Here is a 19602-nt window from a genome sequence, read left to right on the forward strand (position 1 = left end):
CGCAGAGGATCACAGCGTTACAACCAATGTAACAAGCAATTTATGCATTTCCTACATAATAATTTTGCACATTTTTTTGTATTATTCAATCAAACAGAAAAATAACACGAATAACAAGTTATTAGTTTCAAAATTACAAATAGAATTGCTACCAATGTAAACATACTGCTAACATGTTTCATGTACTTTTTTGTCAACTCACCTCTCTTCCAAATGTTTTTTACGTATATATATGCTATTGCAATAGACATATCAGCAATATACGCACACCACAAGTATTTACAAGTAATATAGACTGACGTACAAGTCGTTATCGCCTGTTCTTAGTTGACATTGTTTATTAATACGAACAATAATCTGTGAAAGGGCAAACTTTATCACTTATATCACGAGATGTTTTTATCAGTTATAATTAAACTTAAAGTTCAGAATATGTATTCACTTGAACAAATTGAGAAATAAATAAATAAGTATCAGCTGTGTAAAAGGCGTGTATGACTTTAACAACTGGTAATCGTTTCAAATAGTAGTAAAGTACAATTATTATAATCTGTTCTCTAGGCATGTCAGAATCTTGGACGTACTAGGTTATATATAACACACGCATGACATGTGAATACAATTGATATCGTTCCTTTTTTTCTGTCGTCAGGTTTTCTATGTATAGGCATGAATTAAATACACGTATTACACTTCGTGTGAAAATGTCCTTTTTATAACATTATGCTATTTTGCTTAACGATGGTTGCAACTCACGAAGTATAAGTACTGGCTGTCCTATTCAGTCTCGTTTTTTTATGCAAGCAAATGTTTTATATATTTGAATTTCCATACCCTTGGTAATCTTAACGATCCCAGAAACAATCAGACAATTTTGAACTAGGAGATTGTGTTTCTACTAAACGATAACATACAATATGCTGCAAAACGAACTAAAACAAACATAGCTGGCACATATATGAGTGTATACACCAGCACCTTAATTAAACCTACTGGCCGACGAAATAAAATTTTAAAACACAGTCTTATAAAAAATTTAGATTCCTTGACAGAGACAACAAAGAGCTCCCAACATTTGCCTGTAAGAATAAGCCTATTCAAACAGAAAATGAAGTCACGGAATATAAATAGACGAAAAAGCCATTGTTTACCGTGATAATAACTTTATTGACACCGAGCGCACTATTTGACATGCAAAGAGACAGTACTAATTACGTGTACTGTCTGTAGAAAAAAAAACGGAGAATGCACCTGTACTAAGTCAGGAACCGGATTTTCAGTGGTTGTCGATTGTTGATGTGGTTCATAAGTGTTTCTCGTTTCTAACCGCTTTTTATAAAGATAAGACCGTTGGTTTTTCCTGTTTGAATGGTTTTACACGTAATAATAGTCATTGTGGGACCCTTTATAGCTTGCTATTCGGTGTCAGCCAAAGCTCTGTGTTAATAGCCGTACTTTGACCTTTAACTGTTTACTTTAAAATTATAACTTGGGAGGAGATTGTCTCATTGGAACTCATATCACATCTTCTTATATCTATATAATACACTTTGGCTACTTTATCAAAATTATAACGACAAACAGAATTCAACTGCTTTTGAAATCATCACCGTTGTAGGTAAAACAAAGTGAATCACAATACTGTGCTCTCAATATGACAATGATTACATTGCCACAATATCATTTCCAAGGATCATATTGAAAGTTGTAACAAATGAAATCGATTTCATGTCCCATCCAATGGATTTAGTGAAAATACGTCATAAACAGGCAGACTAAAAAGTCATGGTTAGTCTGCTTTTATTGATATTCATTTGACGTGGCTCTGTACTTATACATCCCGTCATTGTGTTATTGTACTACGTGTATTCTTTAATTTTTGCTAATATGCTAGGTCTATATGCCATTTTGTGTTTCTTTGTTATATATTTGTTTGTTCTCATAGTGATTAAGATTTCAACAGAATGTTAGCTAGCTATAAAACCAGGTTCAATACACCATTTTCTACATAAGAAAATTCCTGTACCAAGGCAGGAATATAACAGTTGTTGTATATTCGTATGATGTGTTTTATCATTTGACAATGTTTGATTTTGCCCTTTGATTATGGACTTGCCGTTTTGAATTTTCCTCGGAGTTCAGTATTTTTGTGATTTTACTTTTGACTGCTGTACCCCTATTTTTAGTCATTTTTACATATCATGTCTGTTTATTTTGTTCACACATCGTTGCCAATTAAATGGAATTTGATGCAACTGTCATACAAGTGTGGAGTTTAACTAGGTTTAAATCCAGGTTTAATCCACCATTTTCTACATAAGAAAATGCCTGCACCAAGTCAGGAGTATGTCAGTTGTTATCTATTCGTTTGATGTGTTTAAGCTTTTGATTTTTGCCATTTGATTAAGGACTTTCCTCGGAGTTCAGTAGTGTTGTGATTTTACTTTTAAATAGCCTGTCAACACTGATGTTTTGAAAAAGAATCCCAACTCGCGACAGATGAGCTCGACACCTATCTTAATTGACCCGGATTGTCAGTTTTACCAAGTGTAGTTTTCTCCAGTCAGTCAGGTTTCCTCCATCAATAGAAAAAGACTATCCCAAATAGCACGATAGTGCTGAAAGTGACAGTAAACAGCAATCAATTACCATAGGGAGAGTGTGGGTATTGATTGTCAGATTCGATGGTTGACAAAGTATGAAGTCGTTTTCCATGCGCACGTGGTTCTGGGAAAATCTTAATATAATCGTTCCGCTCGAGATGTTTAATGTTTATGGAGTAACAACAACAAAGCGAGACGCTCTGGACTTAATAATTCTAAAATTACTACAATCAGACTGTGGCGCTCGAGACTAGATGTTTCTGTGATAAGATCAACCAAACCAAGACGCTTGAAACAACTGTTTCTGTTAAAAGCTCTTCACTCCTGAATGAGTTGCTTAATGGCAGTTGTTATCTTATAGTTCGTTTCTGTGTGTGTTACATTGTCGTTTTGGTTTTTTGTTGCACTTCAGTGTTTCTGTTGTTTTCGTTGGTTTCCTCTGATAGTTGATGTGTTTACCTCAGTTTTAGTTTGTAACCCGGATTTGTTTTCTCTCAATCGATTTATGACTTTCGAACAGCGGTATACTACTGTTGCCTTTATTTAATGTATATCCCATATTCAGGTGAAGTTGATATAATACTGCTAAGGTGGGGAAAACTCATATTTTTTTTAATTAAATCGTCTCATTTGATTCTGGTAATGAGATGACCACTTATGTCAAATTCAAGATTTAGGTCTATAAATGAGAAGGAGGAAGCTCTGTGTGTTGTTTCTTTAATTTCTTGTTCTGGAGGATATATTACAAACAATGTAACTGATTGATGACGTATATCAGATTGCCGAGGATGTAAGTTGTATGTTTAGTTTCACTTATTGCTGCTGACCTATATGAAATAAAATATGTTTTCATACAACCTTCAGTGTAATTTAAATTTTAAGTACCTCATGTTAATAGACTAAATAAGTAAACTAAATGTAACTTGTCACATAATAAATCAAATTATTAATTATTTTGCATGCTCTTAATTTTTTTCAAATACTTCAGCATAACGTTTTGTAATATTGAATCATCTAATTTTACCAAAGTCTTGCGGTCATAAAACATTGCAGTACAATTCGTGTACTCAGATTCAAAATTTAACCAATCAAAATCGAATTTGAACACAAAATGTGTACTCCAAATACTGAGTATTGTTTCATGACCGAGGGCCTAGAAAACAAACACTAGTAAAAAGTAAAATCACAAAAATACTGAACGCCGAAGAAAATTCAAAACAGAAAGTCCCTAATCGAATGGCAAAATCAAAAGCTCAAACACATCAAAACATTTGATAACAACTGTCATGTTCCTGACTTGGTACAGGTATCACTCTTCTTAGTACTACAAATTCATCTAGAAATGATAGCAAGAGAGCAATTACATAAAGGCATTATCATATCAAATGTACGAATGCAGCTATGTAGGCAAGTTGAGAAAATGAAACTTGTAATGATTAACAAATGTATAATGCTTTTATACTTTGTTCGGATATTTTTGTATATCATTCTTCAATTGGTTGTGATAATATTAAATGGCATGATTTATAATAGCCCGATAAACCCATATTAATTGGATGATTGTATGTTTGAAGCAGGACAATCTTATCCAATCTACGAATCAAGAGATTGCTCCACTTAAAGTTTATTCGATTCCCTCATTTTGTGTATTTTATACGTTAATTTATCTCTTCGTAATTGATAAACGATATTTAATTAACTCTCAAATAATATCCACATTAATAATCTAGTGATAACTAACGGTATCCTACCGTAGTCTATAATTGGTCATCATGTTGGTTCGTTCGGACTTTGGTATTGTACTTATCACACGGGAAAACTCCGCATGGACGTCACAACGCTAGTACCAGCGTACAAAATTAGTGCAGAATACGTTTTTTCTACTCTTCTAAAAAAAATCATTTCTAAAGTAATGTTTTCATTGCTATTCTAAAGTATTGTACACAAATACCAATTTTCTAATGGCCGTTTGAAACCTGACTTCCGAATGTCTAAAAACATTCCAGAACTTCAGAAAATCCCTCTTCCGGCCTCCATTGCTTTGTTTACATTCCATTACGCGTAATCAATCTTAATGGCAGACTAAACATGCCAAGCACATTGTATTTTTAAAAATTTCAAAATGACAAGCACCTTACGTCTTTACGCGATTTTCCCGCGACAAAAAACCCATCCAAAATGATAGAAAAACTTTCGGATACAAACGATATTCATGCCTTGTTTTTGTTCAGGAATATAGAGTAGGTTAATAATGATAATATATATATTTCATCAAATAAAAATTTGATTCAATATAAAGAGATCGATATTCTGACCATAAGTAAATATTCATATAAAATTCCATTGATGTAAAATTTCATGGCTAAATGAGATGTTTCCTATTGAATACTAGTAAACTCCCAATTAATTGGAAACTATTTAAAAGCAATATCCTACAAACAAATAATATAATTGCCTAAAACAAAAAATCACCAAATTCACAATAGAGCAATTTGATTGGAAAATCGATCAATGTGTCACGTGGTTTTGGCGCCATTAGAATTTGATGTAAACAAACCGGGTCAGCTACTCCAGTATTGAACACCATCGTACATTCAGTGACTGAGAAACAATATGAGTAACCAAGCTTAACAATACACAGTAATAGAAAAAACAAAGCTTAATCTACAGATAAATAAGATAAAAAATGTCCTTAAGTGCACGACGTACCACCATTACGGGATAAACAATGCAAACAATGGAAATTATGACGTTTGTCAAAAACCGTTTTGATCAACCTTAAGGTTTATGACCCCTTCTGTAGCCAGGTCAATGACAAAATTTTCAAACTGCAATAGTATCATAACAGCAAAGATAATAAATAAAAGTGATGGGCCATTTTGAACAATTACCAAGGGGAACCTGCGTGCAAAGCATTATTATTTATTGGTTCATTGCATTTAACAGAAAAAGGGGATTTTGTGGCAAATAAAACCATGATTTTTGTAGAAAAAATCCACAGACTTTAATACAGAGATTTTTGTTATAAAATTCAAAGATAGATTACTCACTTGTTGATGCAGATGTGCTAGCCTTCATTATTTACAAAAAGTCGTAAACAACCTTCAAATTCTAAAACACTCGTGCTGAGTCACTAAAGTCGAGTGCAACCTAGAAGGTGTACCTGAATTGGTCCATATTTATATTTGCTTTAAACAATATATGAATTTATAAACTTGTTTTAAGGAAATCACTGCTAACACTGCATGCAATAATCATCTATCTATCAAGCACTCAATTGCCAAATATGACAGTACAAGGGGAAAGGCTGTGGATTTTCCATAAAATTTCCATATGTTTAGCATTGAATCAACACAAGGGAACATAATCCTTAAGTGTCATAAAAAGACTTGACACCAAGCAGTGGTAATCATTGTAATATTCTAAACTTATGCTCCAGCCACATATTATACAATGATTTAATACATAAAGTATGTCAACTTAGATTTTTTCATCGGAATGCTATTTTTACTAAAATTGATCTGAAATTAATGTCTAAACTGTAAGTAAGCGATGCACATACACTGGCCGTTCACGTTTAACTTTTTCGTCTTTTAGCTAAAGAGCTGTTACATTTGGTAGAGATGCAAATATAACTATAACCGCTTCCCCGTGCTCGTTAAGGACAGTGCACTTGGTTTATTAAAGAATGTGAGTACAGATAGAATATTTATGCGTGTCCTTTATATTTCAATATCTGAATAATTCTGTTTGCTAATTTTAGTACGCACCTCTTACAGACAACCGGGTTGGAAAATCGAAGGATACAATAAAGGTAACAGTAGTTTACCACTGTGCGAAAGTCATTAAACGATTGAGACAAACAAAAATCCGGCTCACAAACCAAAACTGAGGGAAACGCATCAACTATAAGAGGTGTAATACCACCATTGATTTTCCCCTATTAGTCTTTGTTAAATTTACACTTTTCAAAAAATTGTGCAGAATTTATCTTTGTTTCAAATGAAGAAATACTTGGCATGAGTAAAGTTTTATCCTGTCCAGTACTATAGAAAAAAATTCACATAACATTGCATTGCATATAAGAAAATAACCATCACTGGTAGTTAACCAATCAAATTTCCCCCCTTTTTTAACCTGTGTACAAGCTTTAGTAACCATGAAACCCCAAGTTTCCAAAATATTCTATAGAAACCCCAAATAAAAAAATAATGGTGCTTTGAAATACCCAAGATATATGTTTATGACCCAGACCAGTTTTACTGCAATGAAATGTAGTATCAATTACCTACAACTGTCAAATTCAAGGGAATTGTTTTTTCGACCTATTTTTGTATGCAACCGGATGTGACGTACTATGATTTGGTGGTATTACACCTAAAGAAGACTTTTTTGTTAAATAAACTGAATGTGACTTTTTTCCTTAGTAATACTGGTTATTTCAAGCATTCCTGTCAAGTTTTGTCTCAATCAGTTTAATTGTTTGAGAAAAATCTAGTATAATGTAAGACGACATCTACAGCGATTCGAGCAAAATTTCTTCGAAAAATCCAAACCAAGCCGCATCATGATAGAATATAGTGTGGACCAATAAATGATCAAATATTTATCTCATCTGCCTACAAAAAGTTGAATATGACACAAAAGATGACTTTAGGATGATACATACTACTAATGGACCTCTTTGTTTTCCTTATAAGGTCTCTTTTGGTCCATTTATACCTCTCATTTCCTCAAAATTTCTACTTTGTAGGCCAATAAATAAAATTTTGGGGTAACTTTCACTCATTTATTATAGAAATGTTATAATAAATGATTAATTGAAGTATTCAAGCTGAATGAACTATCCGTATACAAGTTTACTGTCTCCAAGGAGGTTTCAATAAGTCGTTACGTAAAACTTAAATTTACGCCGCGTTCCAGAGAGGTACATGAAAAGCTTCTCTTTTGGTGAATAATTTGTTGTTACTGCTTTAAAAATAATTTCATTTACTTAAAACTATATATTTATTAAAGAATTTCTTAGGACAATTTTTCTAGTATAGCAGAATATAAGAAATAAGGAGAAAAAGCTCCCCAAAAACTCTAAGTATGGCTTGTTCTGTCAACTAATATTCATGGTAAAGTCCTATTTCAAGGAAATTTTCTCATAAAATGTGTTTTGGAGACTCAATCCACTCAGAATATTTCATTATTTGTAATATTTCACTTAAATAGCAAGAAATCTTAACACATGAGAGTACTCACAAGGTCAAAGGTGCATGTACAGCTTCCCATATTAGGTGTAATACCACCATTGATTTCCCCCTATTAGTCTTTGTTAAATTTACACTTTTCAAAAAATTGTGCCGAATTTATCTTTGTTTCAAATAAAGAAATACTTGGCATGAGTAAAGTTTTATCCTGTCCAGTACTATAGAAAAAATTCACATAACATTTCATTGCATATAAGAAAATAACCATCACTGGAAGTTAACCAATCAAATTTCCCCCTTTTTTAACCTGTGTACAAACTTTAGTAACCATGTAACCCCAAGTTTCCAAAATATTCTATAGAAACACCAAATAAAAAAATAATGGTGCTTTGAAATACCCAAGATATATGTTTATGACCCAGAACTGTTTTACTGCAATGAAAGAGGGACGAAAGATACCAAAGGGACAGTCAAACTCATAGATCGAAAACAAACTGACAACGCCATGGCCAAAAATAAAAAAAGACAGACAAATAATAGTACAGATGACACAACATAGAACACCAAAGACTAAGCAACACGAACCCCACCAAAAACTGGGGGTGATCTCAGGTGCTCCGGAATGGTAAGCAGATCCTGCTCCAAATGTGGCACCCGTCGTGTTGCTTATGTTATTACCAATCCGGTAAATAGTCTAATTCGTTAAGTCATATTCGTGAAAAGGGAGGGTATTGTAGTTGCGACATAAGAAACATATCCGATATCATCTGTGAAACGGTTATTCCATAACGGTCAACCAACTTGTGATGGCTTTCGTAAAATTTACGAAGGGATGACTTCAACTTCATCATTTGGAACTCTTGGTTTAATAGCTTCCTTGTGAGCAGCAATCCTCTATCAAGGAAATCATGATAGGAAACACAAGCCCGGGAATATCGTATCAATTGGGAGATAATAATACTCCGTATGCAGGCGCTGCTGGAATGTTGCTACATAGAAATGGAAAGTTCACAATTGGGAAGCTGAAATCATCTCTTTTGTCGTAAAGTTTTGTTTTCAACCGACCCTCATTGTCAATTTCTAGGTGTAAGTCAAGATATGAGGCAGACTTAACTGTATCTGTAGTATCCTTTATCTCTAGTTCGATGGGATAGATTCGTTCAACATAGTCACCAAATTTTGTATTATTTAGTGAGAGAACATCATCTATATAGCGGAACGTAGAGTTAAATGATATTGGTAACTTCTTATCTTTCTTCCTAAGAAGTTCCTATATAAAGTCAGCCTCATAATAATAAAGAAACAATTCGGCAAGAAGAGGGGCACAATTGGTTCCCATTGGAATTCCGACAGTCTGTTGAAAAACACGTCCTCCAAACGTAACAAATATGTTGTCAATCAAGAAATCAAGCATCTTGATAATGTCAGTTTCAGAGAATTTTTTGTTTGAATCAGAGTGATTCTTTACAAAATAGGATTTATCCCTCCCCAAGACAAGATACTTGTATATACGTTCGTCATTCTTTTTAATGAAACAAAGTAATACCAACTCTTTCAATTTGTCTTTAGTTTGGGATGGGGAATGCTTGTGTAAAGTGTAGAAAAGTCAAATGTTTTAATACTATTGCAAGATGAGAGAGTCTTAGATTGGATGTACTCTAAAAGATCTTTGGAATTTTTTAGTATCCACATCTGATTCACGCCACCTCTAGAATAGGCAGTTTCACAATAACTTTGGAGCCCGGCTTTGATTGCTGATAAAATAGATGTTAATAATTAAGAAAGAGGTTTCGTGGAGCACGTGGAAGACCTAGCAATATACCGTTCTTTGTAAGGACACTTATGTAGTTTAGGTATCCAATACAGTGATGGAAGATCCAGTTCTTCATCTTTGGTTAAAATTCCAAAGGAACATAGAACAGACCTATGATTATCCAAGATTTCCTCTTTGGTAAGTGTCGTGAGGGTATATGTTGAGTTTCCAAGTGAATTGTCAATACCTAATTCATTTATCAAGCAGTCTATGTAATGATATTTACAAACAAAAACGATGTTGTTTGGGGCTTTATCTGCGGGGACAACAACATAGTTGTCATGGAGGTAGGACAAGTGTTTTGCAACATTTGGGTCTTTAAAAATTGACGTAGCGTGGGTATTGATATGCCCATTTAGTTTCTTAATTCGGATTTGTATCAACGCCCTCACAGCCTTAATCCAAATGTAGGATCAATTACCTACAACTGTCAAATTCAAGGGAATATTTTTTTTCGACCTATTTTCGTATGCAACCGGATGTGACGTACTATGATTTGGTGGTATTACACCTAAGAGGAAAATAACGAAACAACAGAAACACTGAAGTGAACAATAAGCAAGCGACAATGCAACACACAGAGAAACGAACTCTAAGATAACAACTGCCACTTTCATGACTTGGTACAGGACATTTTAAGAAAAAACGTAGGGTTTAACCTGGTTTTGTGGCAATTTTTTCGTTATTTGTGGCATTTGTAAAAAAAAAACACACACAAGCTGAAAGTGCACTATAGGAAAGCTAAAATCCTTTTTTAGAATTGTTAAGTCATTGAACCATTAATCACTGTTCATCAGGCTTACAATAGCAACCAAAACTACAACCATAAGAAATTTAGTTTTGAGAGTTTAAATGAAGAGATTACAAAAAGAAGATGTGATAGCCTTTTCAATTACCCACTATATATCACAGAAAGAGGAATTAACTACCTAAAGATAACTATACGGCTTTCAACAACAATTATATATATATATTATGATTATATGATTGGAAATTAATTTGTCTGCAAGAAGATGCACAATTACTCGCACAATGAAGAAACAAAGTAGTTTTTATCAATTTTATTAAGCAAGATAGATATTGTTTTACCAATCTGAGAGAATTGTATGTAATTTGTAATTATCTATATTGTTCAATTTGCGAAAAAATGTTTTTACAATTATTTCTTAAAAAATAAACTACTTGCACTTGATTTGATGTTTGTCTTTTTCTATCTTTTAAATTACATTATTTTATATATTAACAATATGTAACGATTTTCAGGAACCTGTAAAGATAGTACATATTCAGATGTAATAAATGTAAAGCTGTGTTAAGAAATCTAAAGAAAGGACCTGTTGAATACGAAGAGTCAATTTCATGCCATTCACATTCATATCAATCTTTATCAAGTAAAGTAAATACTTTTGGAGAAATGGTTATCTTCTTCATCGAGTCTAATTATGATCACTGAAATGCATTCATAAGCATGTTTTTTTTTCAGTTATCTTTTGGGTTCTGATCATATGCACAGTAGATGCAAAAATATACCTGACTACTCATTGTGCATACGTATCTATTATTCTTATAAAATTTGAAGTCTGAAATATTCTTGCGCTTAATGTAGAATTGTTTTGTTTTTTTTTAATTTTAAATGATATATCAAACCCATTTTTTTTCTTATTATCATCTAATTGTATTCAACGTGTATTACTTTTGCCTTGACTATTGCTCAACTTATAAATCTACATCTTTTTTTTTTTAGTATGCAATGTGTATCGTATAAGTTTGTTCCGATTTATTCTCGTTTAAAAGAGATACACTAAACTTTAGTTCTTTGAGTGCACTAAATGTTTAACGCATTTCGTATATGTGATCCACATTTCATTTGTTGTCATTTTTGAAACTATATTTTACATTAGGATTCTATGGACTGAAGTTTGGCCCCTTGGCCACAAGTTGTTTCTAAAATCATCTTGAAGTAACACTTTTTGTCCTCGTCTTTTATTGGATGTTTCTGTTTTACAAAGGGATTTGTACATTGACATTTACGGCGTGTACATTTGGCAAATGTGTGTTGTATGCTCGCATCTGTTGTCCTTAATGTAGTTAAAGCCATGTCAATACTGCCGATCAGATCAACTCGGTGATCTCAGTGGACTAAACTTACACGACAAGGTGTTATTGAATTCTTGATCGGGCCTATTTACGATTTGTATCCGACCGCAATCTGACCGTACACGACTCCAATCTACCGTTCAAGATTCCTTACCGACTCCTTCTCGACTTCAACTCGAGTCCTTATTGAATATTGATTCCAACAACCCGACCAATCCACGATTTCTACACGATCTTGACTCACTTACTCGACTTGCTATACTAAATCAACTATACACGATTTCAACCCGGTATTTACCAGACCAGACTGACCTGATTATATAGATGTCGTAGGGATAGTATGGAATTGGTCGGAAATGTACAATTGAAGTATAAAAACGTCTACGATTTTAGTTATCATTCAGTAGATCACAGAAGCTTCGAGTAAAATTATAGATTTAAAATGTCTTTTTGTAGTTGCAATAGTGGGTAAAGTGATAAGAGCTATAAAGACACAGGTTCAAAGCTGTGAGGAGCTTAAAAAAGAGCGTAGAAAAAGAACAAGACGAGTGGTGTACACTAACGACACCGAGAATTTTGGGTGAGGCAGTGACTGACACGGCGACCACAGTATGAGAGCTCAACTGAGAGGATCCAATTAGTAATTAAACATGTTAAAACATTTTCAGATCGCACGCTGAAATATTTGGGGAGCTTTTAAACCGTATCGCACACAGATTTTAACATTTTAAAATTCAACACGGATTTTAAGTATTTTGTTATGTTTATGAATTGATTATTCAATCTGGTTGTAAGCGAGGTAAAATATAACATCATTGCATGAATTACATTATAATTTTTCCAACTTTTTAAGTTGGCAGTCATTTTTCGCTTCTCGTTACTGGCGAATCTACTGTAGAGTTCATGTATCAATAATGTGGTTATCGCCATTAAAATCAAGTTGATCCTACCCAACTGTCTTAAGCTATGTACAGATCAATAATACGAAGGACACCAAAATGAAAATATCTATTTTTATTCTTCTTTCAAAATTAAAGACTCATATAATAATCAGCGGAGTGCGGAGTACATAGTTACCTTCACCTAGAATGCTCAAATCGAAACATGAATTGATATGAATTTAATTTGAAAAATTACAAGTCTGACATCAAATGCTGTTATGAATGCATGACATATAAAATGTATAAATAAAAAAATGAGTAACACTGTAATGAAGGTTTAAAATCTGCAGTTATCAATAAAACATGTTTACTTCTTAAAATAAAACTTTAAGTTTGTGCTTCAATTACAAGCATATAGCAGGTGTAAGTAGCACTAATAATAAAACACTGTTCTAGTGTTTGCTAGTCTTCTGTTTCAGACTGTAACTCTGAAATAGTAAACATGTGGAATATTGTTTTCTTTTGTAAACTCTCTACATCTTGATGATACTGATATTTAAGCCATACACAAAATCCTAATTTTCAAGACTGTTTATGATGTTTTATCTTAACATCTATTTAACGCATATAGATAGATATTTCAAGGATAAATCATTGAGCGTTAATTTTAATTGGGTTTAAACTAGCTTTCAATAAATGCAAGAACTCTTAGATCTGTACTGTTTAATTTCTGTGTTTTCGTAAGTTGTTTTTGTGTTTTGTCTCGATCTGTTGGGTCAAATCCTTCAAATTATTTATACGTTGTCCTCGTGTTGGGCCGTTACATATATGTTGTAACTATCCTTGGTTAGGAGTAGAGTTGGGCAACCTCGAACATGATGTTAGTGTATGTGTCAGTCTAAAGTCTGGAGATTTTAATTTTATTAGTGATTTTCATTACTTGGAGTATATGCAATTTGTTGTTACTCTAGTTTGAACTGATGTCTTGGTTTTTTATAATTTTAATGCGTGATATTGTTTGATCATTGTTTACGTCGAGTGGTCTCTAGATGATAACTGTCCCATAATTTAACACACCTTGTTTATCATTTAGGTTGTTTTTGGTATTCCTTACTTGGTGTTGCGTCAAAATTCCTTGGAATGGTACGTTTGAGTTTGGTATTTAAAGATTAATTGTTTTCATTAAAAATGAAAAATCAATAGTGAGAAAACTGAAATCAGTGATTAAGTCATACATTGTTGTACGTCAGAATCGGTTGATATCTATAAAACGTAATAAAAAACCTGACAAACCAAGAGGTTCGTAATTGTTAAACGTATAGTGTTTACCATTTATGTCATTTCAGATCAAAGATAGGAACAAACTCACAATAACTACCGAAAAAACATCCATACATTCCATTCCTTGGAATGGTACGTTTGAGTATGGTATTTAAAGATTAATTGTTTTCATTAAAAATGAAAAGTCAATAGTGAGAAAACTGAAATCAGTGATTAAGTCATACATTGTTTTACGTCAGAATCGGTTGATATCTATAAAACGTTATAAAAAACCTGACAAACCAAGAGGTTCGTAATTGTTAAACGTATAGTGTTTACCATTTATGTCATTTCAGATCAAAGATAGGAACAAACTCATAGTAACTACCGAAAAAACATCCATACAGATTTCTTCAAAGATTTACTTTCCTCAAATTTATAATCAGCAACATCGAGCAGAATTGTTTAAAAATTTAAAATAAAAAAAAAAATTATGTTACTAACTCCCCAATATAAAAAATAAAAAAATAATGGCAACAGCAGCACACCGCTTTTAAAAAAAATTAAATCGATTAAACGAAAACAAATCTTGAACACAAACCGCAAGCAAGGGAAACACATTAACCATAAGAGGAAAACAATGGAACAACATTAATACTGACTTGCAACGAAAATCAAACGCCATCAAACATGTAAAATGGACTGTTTGATAATAACTGTAATATTCATGACTTAGTACAGGACATTTTAAGAAAAGAAATTGTGGGTTAAACCGGGTTTTATGGAAAACCAGTGACGAAGAGTACGTTAACACATCAGGAATCTTATGACCAAATGGGGCATCTAACTTATGTTCACTTTGTTTGAAGGAGTTGAGACTAAGTTGTAGGAACCGTTTGCTTCCTTCTATTTCTGTGTGTATTGTTTGTTCAGATAATACGTATACCATTACCTGAGTGCCGTATATTAAGTGGTAAGTTCCTAGGAGGACTGAAATAGTAAGAAATGTATTGTTTGAGTATATTTCATTAATTATATGTGTATTTCATTAGTATCAGTAATATTGATTGGCTGACAATAATCGCGAGGCACTTCATATTAAACTGTATTTCCTTATCATTGCTTATAGAATACAACAGCTACGACTGTACGTGCAACATGAACCAATGACAATGTTAAAACAATGCATTAAAAACAAACAGCTTAATATTTGTGTTTGATTCTGTGTTTATAGCATTTAACTGCAGTTATAAACTTGGAATGGTTTTTTTTCTATGTTTTTTTTTTCTAGGGTTGTGAAGTGTTTGACATGCGCACTTTAAGTAAAAAGCGCTTAAAGGAACTTCATACACAATGTGTTTACGTCAACGCTTCCACTTTCACAAATGAGTTTGAGTCTGACAAGGTCATTTTGATATCAAAAAGTCTATTAGGTCTGATCAATACATGTCTCTGTCATTACTTTATTCAGTGCGATAGTAAAATCAGGCAGTTTGGTTTATTTGTGTTTATATTTTATTATTTTGTCAGGTGAGAACCTGTCACTGCTAACTATGTGTTATTGCTTACTCCTGGTCGGTGAAATTCGTAAATGGTCTGGTTTTTTTCGCATAATGTGTATAAAATGTACTAACTTACATGTTTAGTCATAGCAGGGCTTTTACCGTGGACTTGATTTTTGGAATTTGAACATCGTTTAAACATTTCAAAGCCAAGAGGCGTCTTGGCTTAAATCAAATTAATTTGGTCTTTAAGCTTTCTTTAAGAACTGACTCATTGGTAATCATACGACATCTCATTTTCATGTATGGACAATATATATAGTTGAATGTTAAAGGTTACGATTTCATAGTTTAAAAATTATTGTGTACATACCTATCGTTTTGTTCAAGTCCGATGTTATTTGCTATCATTATCTCTTTTGCACCTATCAAATAGTATATGCTTTAAAAAATAAACTTGTCAATCATAGATTCAATATTTTGTTGGCATACATTCATAATGAAGCAAAATGAAGCATAATAAATACTTTTGATTAATTGAAAATGATTTTTTAGAACTTCGCTATTGGCTTAACTTTAAAAAAAGCTATACCATGATCGTGTTTGCCTTAAACTTTCTTTTTGATTTTTTTAAAGACAAAATACTACGATACAGATTATTTATCGATTGTTAACAGATCACTTTCATCATGAAACGAATTAAGATTAGAGCCCTCTTACACTGATTGTAATGTTTTATTATTTATCTTGAAATTTGAATAATTTCCCACATACCAGTCCTTCTTTTGTACATGTACGCCAGGCATGCAATGACACACGATACAACCCCAGCTACTGCAGCTATGCCTCCAACTATCCCTAGTGTAACTGTGTTAGCTTTAAAAATATGATTATACATGAACATGATGAATGTACCAATGTAACTGCATGATTTCATTTTGAACAAATTAATTTAGATTTAATTTCATAGGAACTACAAATGAACTTTTTTTTAAAATGTAAGTACGTATCTACACATTGTCTGATCGCAATATGCATATCATGTCGAGCATACAATTACTCTATCTTACACTTGATTTTAATATAAATCAAGTTAAGCATGTATTTGATAAAAATACAATGATAGTTTGTACAAGTATGTATAAATATTCCATTAAAGATACCAGGTTTATATTTTTGTATGGCTTATGTATGTTTCGTAAAACAAGATTTATCATTGATGCTCGAATTAAATAAATATTATGCCAAATAAAGCGAAAAGTTGGAGAGCATTGAGAATACAAAAACAGGTCTAACCAAATACAACTAAGGTAATCACTTCCATGGGGTAGAATATGATTTCTGTAGACTTTGAAATAATGTTTTTACCAAACGAACTAATAGATTGTAAGTGCTGATTGTTCCTTCAGCAATCTGATCAATGTTAAGTAATGACCACAATTATCAATACATTTAAATATAATTTTATCTGCAACTAAACTACACAAATATATCTTCAAACAAAAATACAAACTATGATCCCGTTTTTCCGCATATTCTTTAATTGGCGCTTGTTGTGTAATTCCAGCCTGGACTACAAAATATCAAATTGAACAATTCAAATGTAGAACGATGCATTTGGTTAATCATGTGTATATGCTTTTAGAAGCTGTAATTCATGAGGTCTTTAATTAGAACAAAAGTATAGTTTGAGAATTGTTTTCAAAAAAGAGATTTCAATATTCGTAATACAGCTTGCAAAAGTTTTTTTTTATTAAATAACTTATTTATAAATTGATAGAGTGTAATTGGTCCAAGGGACTATGGAGTAATGTTAATTGCAGAAAAACGAATATCTGATAGAGTTTATGTACACATTATAGAGTAAAACAAACGATGACCAACCCTTTCACAATAAATATCGATACAAGCGTAATTAGTTTGGGGGAAATTGCTTTATTTATAAGTTGCTATTGTCTTTGCACTAGACTATAGAAACCGCAAGTAAGATTGGTATTTTGGGATTTTTGTCTGTTTTTTTTTAAAGTTTTTATGTGGTTTGTGCCGATCTATAGAGTTAAGCTTTGTCAAACTGATTGTAACAGTTTATTGTTATGTTCTCCTGTTTCGCCAATATCCAGGTTTTATGGGGATTGAGCACTTTGTCGCTACATTCTATATGTGACTGCTCCAAGTTCTGTATAATCAGTGGTTATAGTTGGATGCTTTCTGTCTTACATTATTTTTTGTTGTATTGTGTTATAAATTTGGCGTTTTTTGTTGCTTTTTGTTGTATACCTTCTTTCACATTATATATCATATCGGTGCTTTTATAGCAGACTATAAGGTTTTGATTTGCTCAATCTGCGCATTACTAAAGGCATTAATTGAATCATTAGAACTTAGATCTGCCTTTTCTTGACTTCATTGAACAGTTGTTTCATAACTACAATCTGTTTGTAATTACAATCCCGTTCCCTTTTCAAGAAAGTGACCTACCGATTTAGACTATTCACTGGCTTTGTAATAACATGAGCAACACAACAGGTGCCACATGTGGAGCAGGATCTGCTTACTCTTCCGAATCACATGGGATCACCCCTAATTTTTTATGGGGTTCGTGTTGCTGTACCCCTATTTGTGACATTTTTACCTATTGTGCCTGTTTGTTTTGTTCACACATCGTTGTCAATATAATGGAATTTGATGCGACTGTCATACAAGTGCGAGGGTTAGCTACCTTAAAACCTGGTTTCATCCACCATTTTCTCCATAAGAAAATGCCTGTTCCAAGTCAGGAATATGATAGTTGTTGTCCATTCGTTTGATGTGTTTTAGCTTTTGATTTTGCCATTTAATTAGGGACTTTCCTTTTTGAATTTTCCTCGGAGTTCAGTATTTTTGTGGTTTTACTTTTCATTAACACATCTTATTATTTGATATTACCTGTTAACTGTACTGGAAGGCTACTACCAGTGCCCATGGAATTGACAGCAAAACATGTGTATTCCCCAGTCATCGTTTCCCTTGCTGATAGAATTATTAACGATGGATTTTCAACGGTGACTCCTAGATATGCAATGGAAGCCGATGAAATTATTGTTGTAGAGCCATGTATATATCTTTGCCAGTACACCTTTGTTACTACAGGAAACGCATTTGTAATGACATGTTAGAGTTATTGTATAACCAGTGCCAGTAAGGTACGTTATAGATGGTACAAACACCTTTGGAAGACCTGCAAAAATGTTCGATGTGGTAGACAATTAGTTTACAAATGTTATCTAATAACACACAGACAAACAGTTTAGCACGATTGCAATAAGAAATATAATAAAAACGAATATAATTTTTCCACAACGAAGCAGACACATGTCCCAGAGGTAAACATACTCCATTAAAATAAGAATAACGATGTTAACTTAGAAGGAGTATCGGAGTGATAACATGACACATTAAATTACAAACAGCTATATACTCAATATTTTAAAACCTCTGTTGTAAAGGTAAACATGCTAAATGAATAGCATGCATCTTAGTGTATTGTGATATCACTGTAACGTCTTAAACATCATCAAACTGACATTTGTAATTTTTCACCTTTATTTTTTTTTATCTATGTTTTGTGAGAATGAGACGTCAGTCAAGGCTCTTAAAAAAATCATATGGCCATCATTGGTTCAGTACTCGTTCAACTCTATGTTATTTATTTTGTGTTGCTCTTTTCAACATGTTAACTAAGCTTGATGCTTATCAGTATCTATGAAATATCGTCGAATAGATTGCCACTTGGTCTTGTATACTTCTCTGATTTGTAGCATATTTTCCACGGACATTACTAGTTTCTTAGACTTCTTTGTTTTTTAAGAAAAGTAAAAGTAAAAATGTCTTAAAGTGTGGATTACACTACATGTCTTTGTAAAGTTATGTACCTCCAATGACAGTGAGTTTAGTTGATGAACTGTACCCCATTCCGAATTCATTGACAGCAAAACATTTGTAAAGTCCTGAATCCGAATCCGTTGCATGTAACAACGTGATAGATGGATTGTCAACCGTAATTCCTTCTGTACCTAATGTTCCATTACTTATCACCTTGGATATGCCATTATATATTTTTTCCCAGTAAACTTTGGTTGGAGGTGGATTGGCGGTAATCGCACAAACTATCCGCACCTTTTCTCCATACTTGATTTCTGGCAAATTATCTGCGATGGTGGCAGTTGGCAGCTCTGCAATATACAAGAAGATTAACATGTCTTATTTTTATGA

General features: G+C 32.8%; 1 protein-coding gene across 1 annotated transcript; it reads right to left on the reverse strand.

Moving 5' to 3' along the window:
- Positions 1-12707: 12707 nt before the first annotated feature.
- LOC127719001 (uncharacterized) lies at positions 12708-19563 on the reverse strand. Its single transcript, XM_052225095.1, has 7 exons — positions 19263-19563; positions 18277-18568; positions 16865-16924; positions 16126-16227; positions 15725-15776; positions 14802-14839; positions 12708-13077 (listed from the first exon to the last, which is right to left on the reverse strand). Exons 2-7 carry the CDS (start codon positions 18347-18349, stop codon positions 13052-13054), a joined length of 351 nt encoding a protein of 116 aa, XP_052081055.1. The 5' UTR covers positions 18350-18568; positions 19263-19563; the 3' UTR covers positions 12708-13051.
- Between the last annotated feature and the right edge of the window lie 39 nt (positions 19564-19602).

The sequence above is a fragment of the Mytilus californianus genome, unplaced genomic scaffold (genome assembly GCF_021869535.1).
Source record: "Mytilus californianus isolate M0D057914Y unplaced genomic scaffold, xbMytCali1.0.p SCAF_10, whole genome shotgun sequence".
NCBI classification, from domain to species: Eukaryota; Metazoa; Mollusca; class Bivalvia; order Mytilida; family Mytilidae; genus Mytilus; species Mytilus californianus.

Excerpts from the sequence above, each read along its gene's own strand:
- LOC127719001 (XM_052225095.1), bottom strand. The coding sequence starts at position 18,349 with ATGACTGGGGAATACACATGTTTTGCTGTCAATTCCATGGGCACTGGT. Across the intron at positions 16,925-18,276 it reads CCTTCCAGTACAGTTAACAG|TCCAGGCTGGAATTACACAA; the intron begins GTAATATCAAAT and ends GATATTTTGTAG. Across the intron at positions 14,840-15,724 it reads GGACTTGAACAAAACGATAG|TCCTCCTAGGAACTTACCAC; the intron begins GTATGTACACAA and ends TTACTATTTCAG.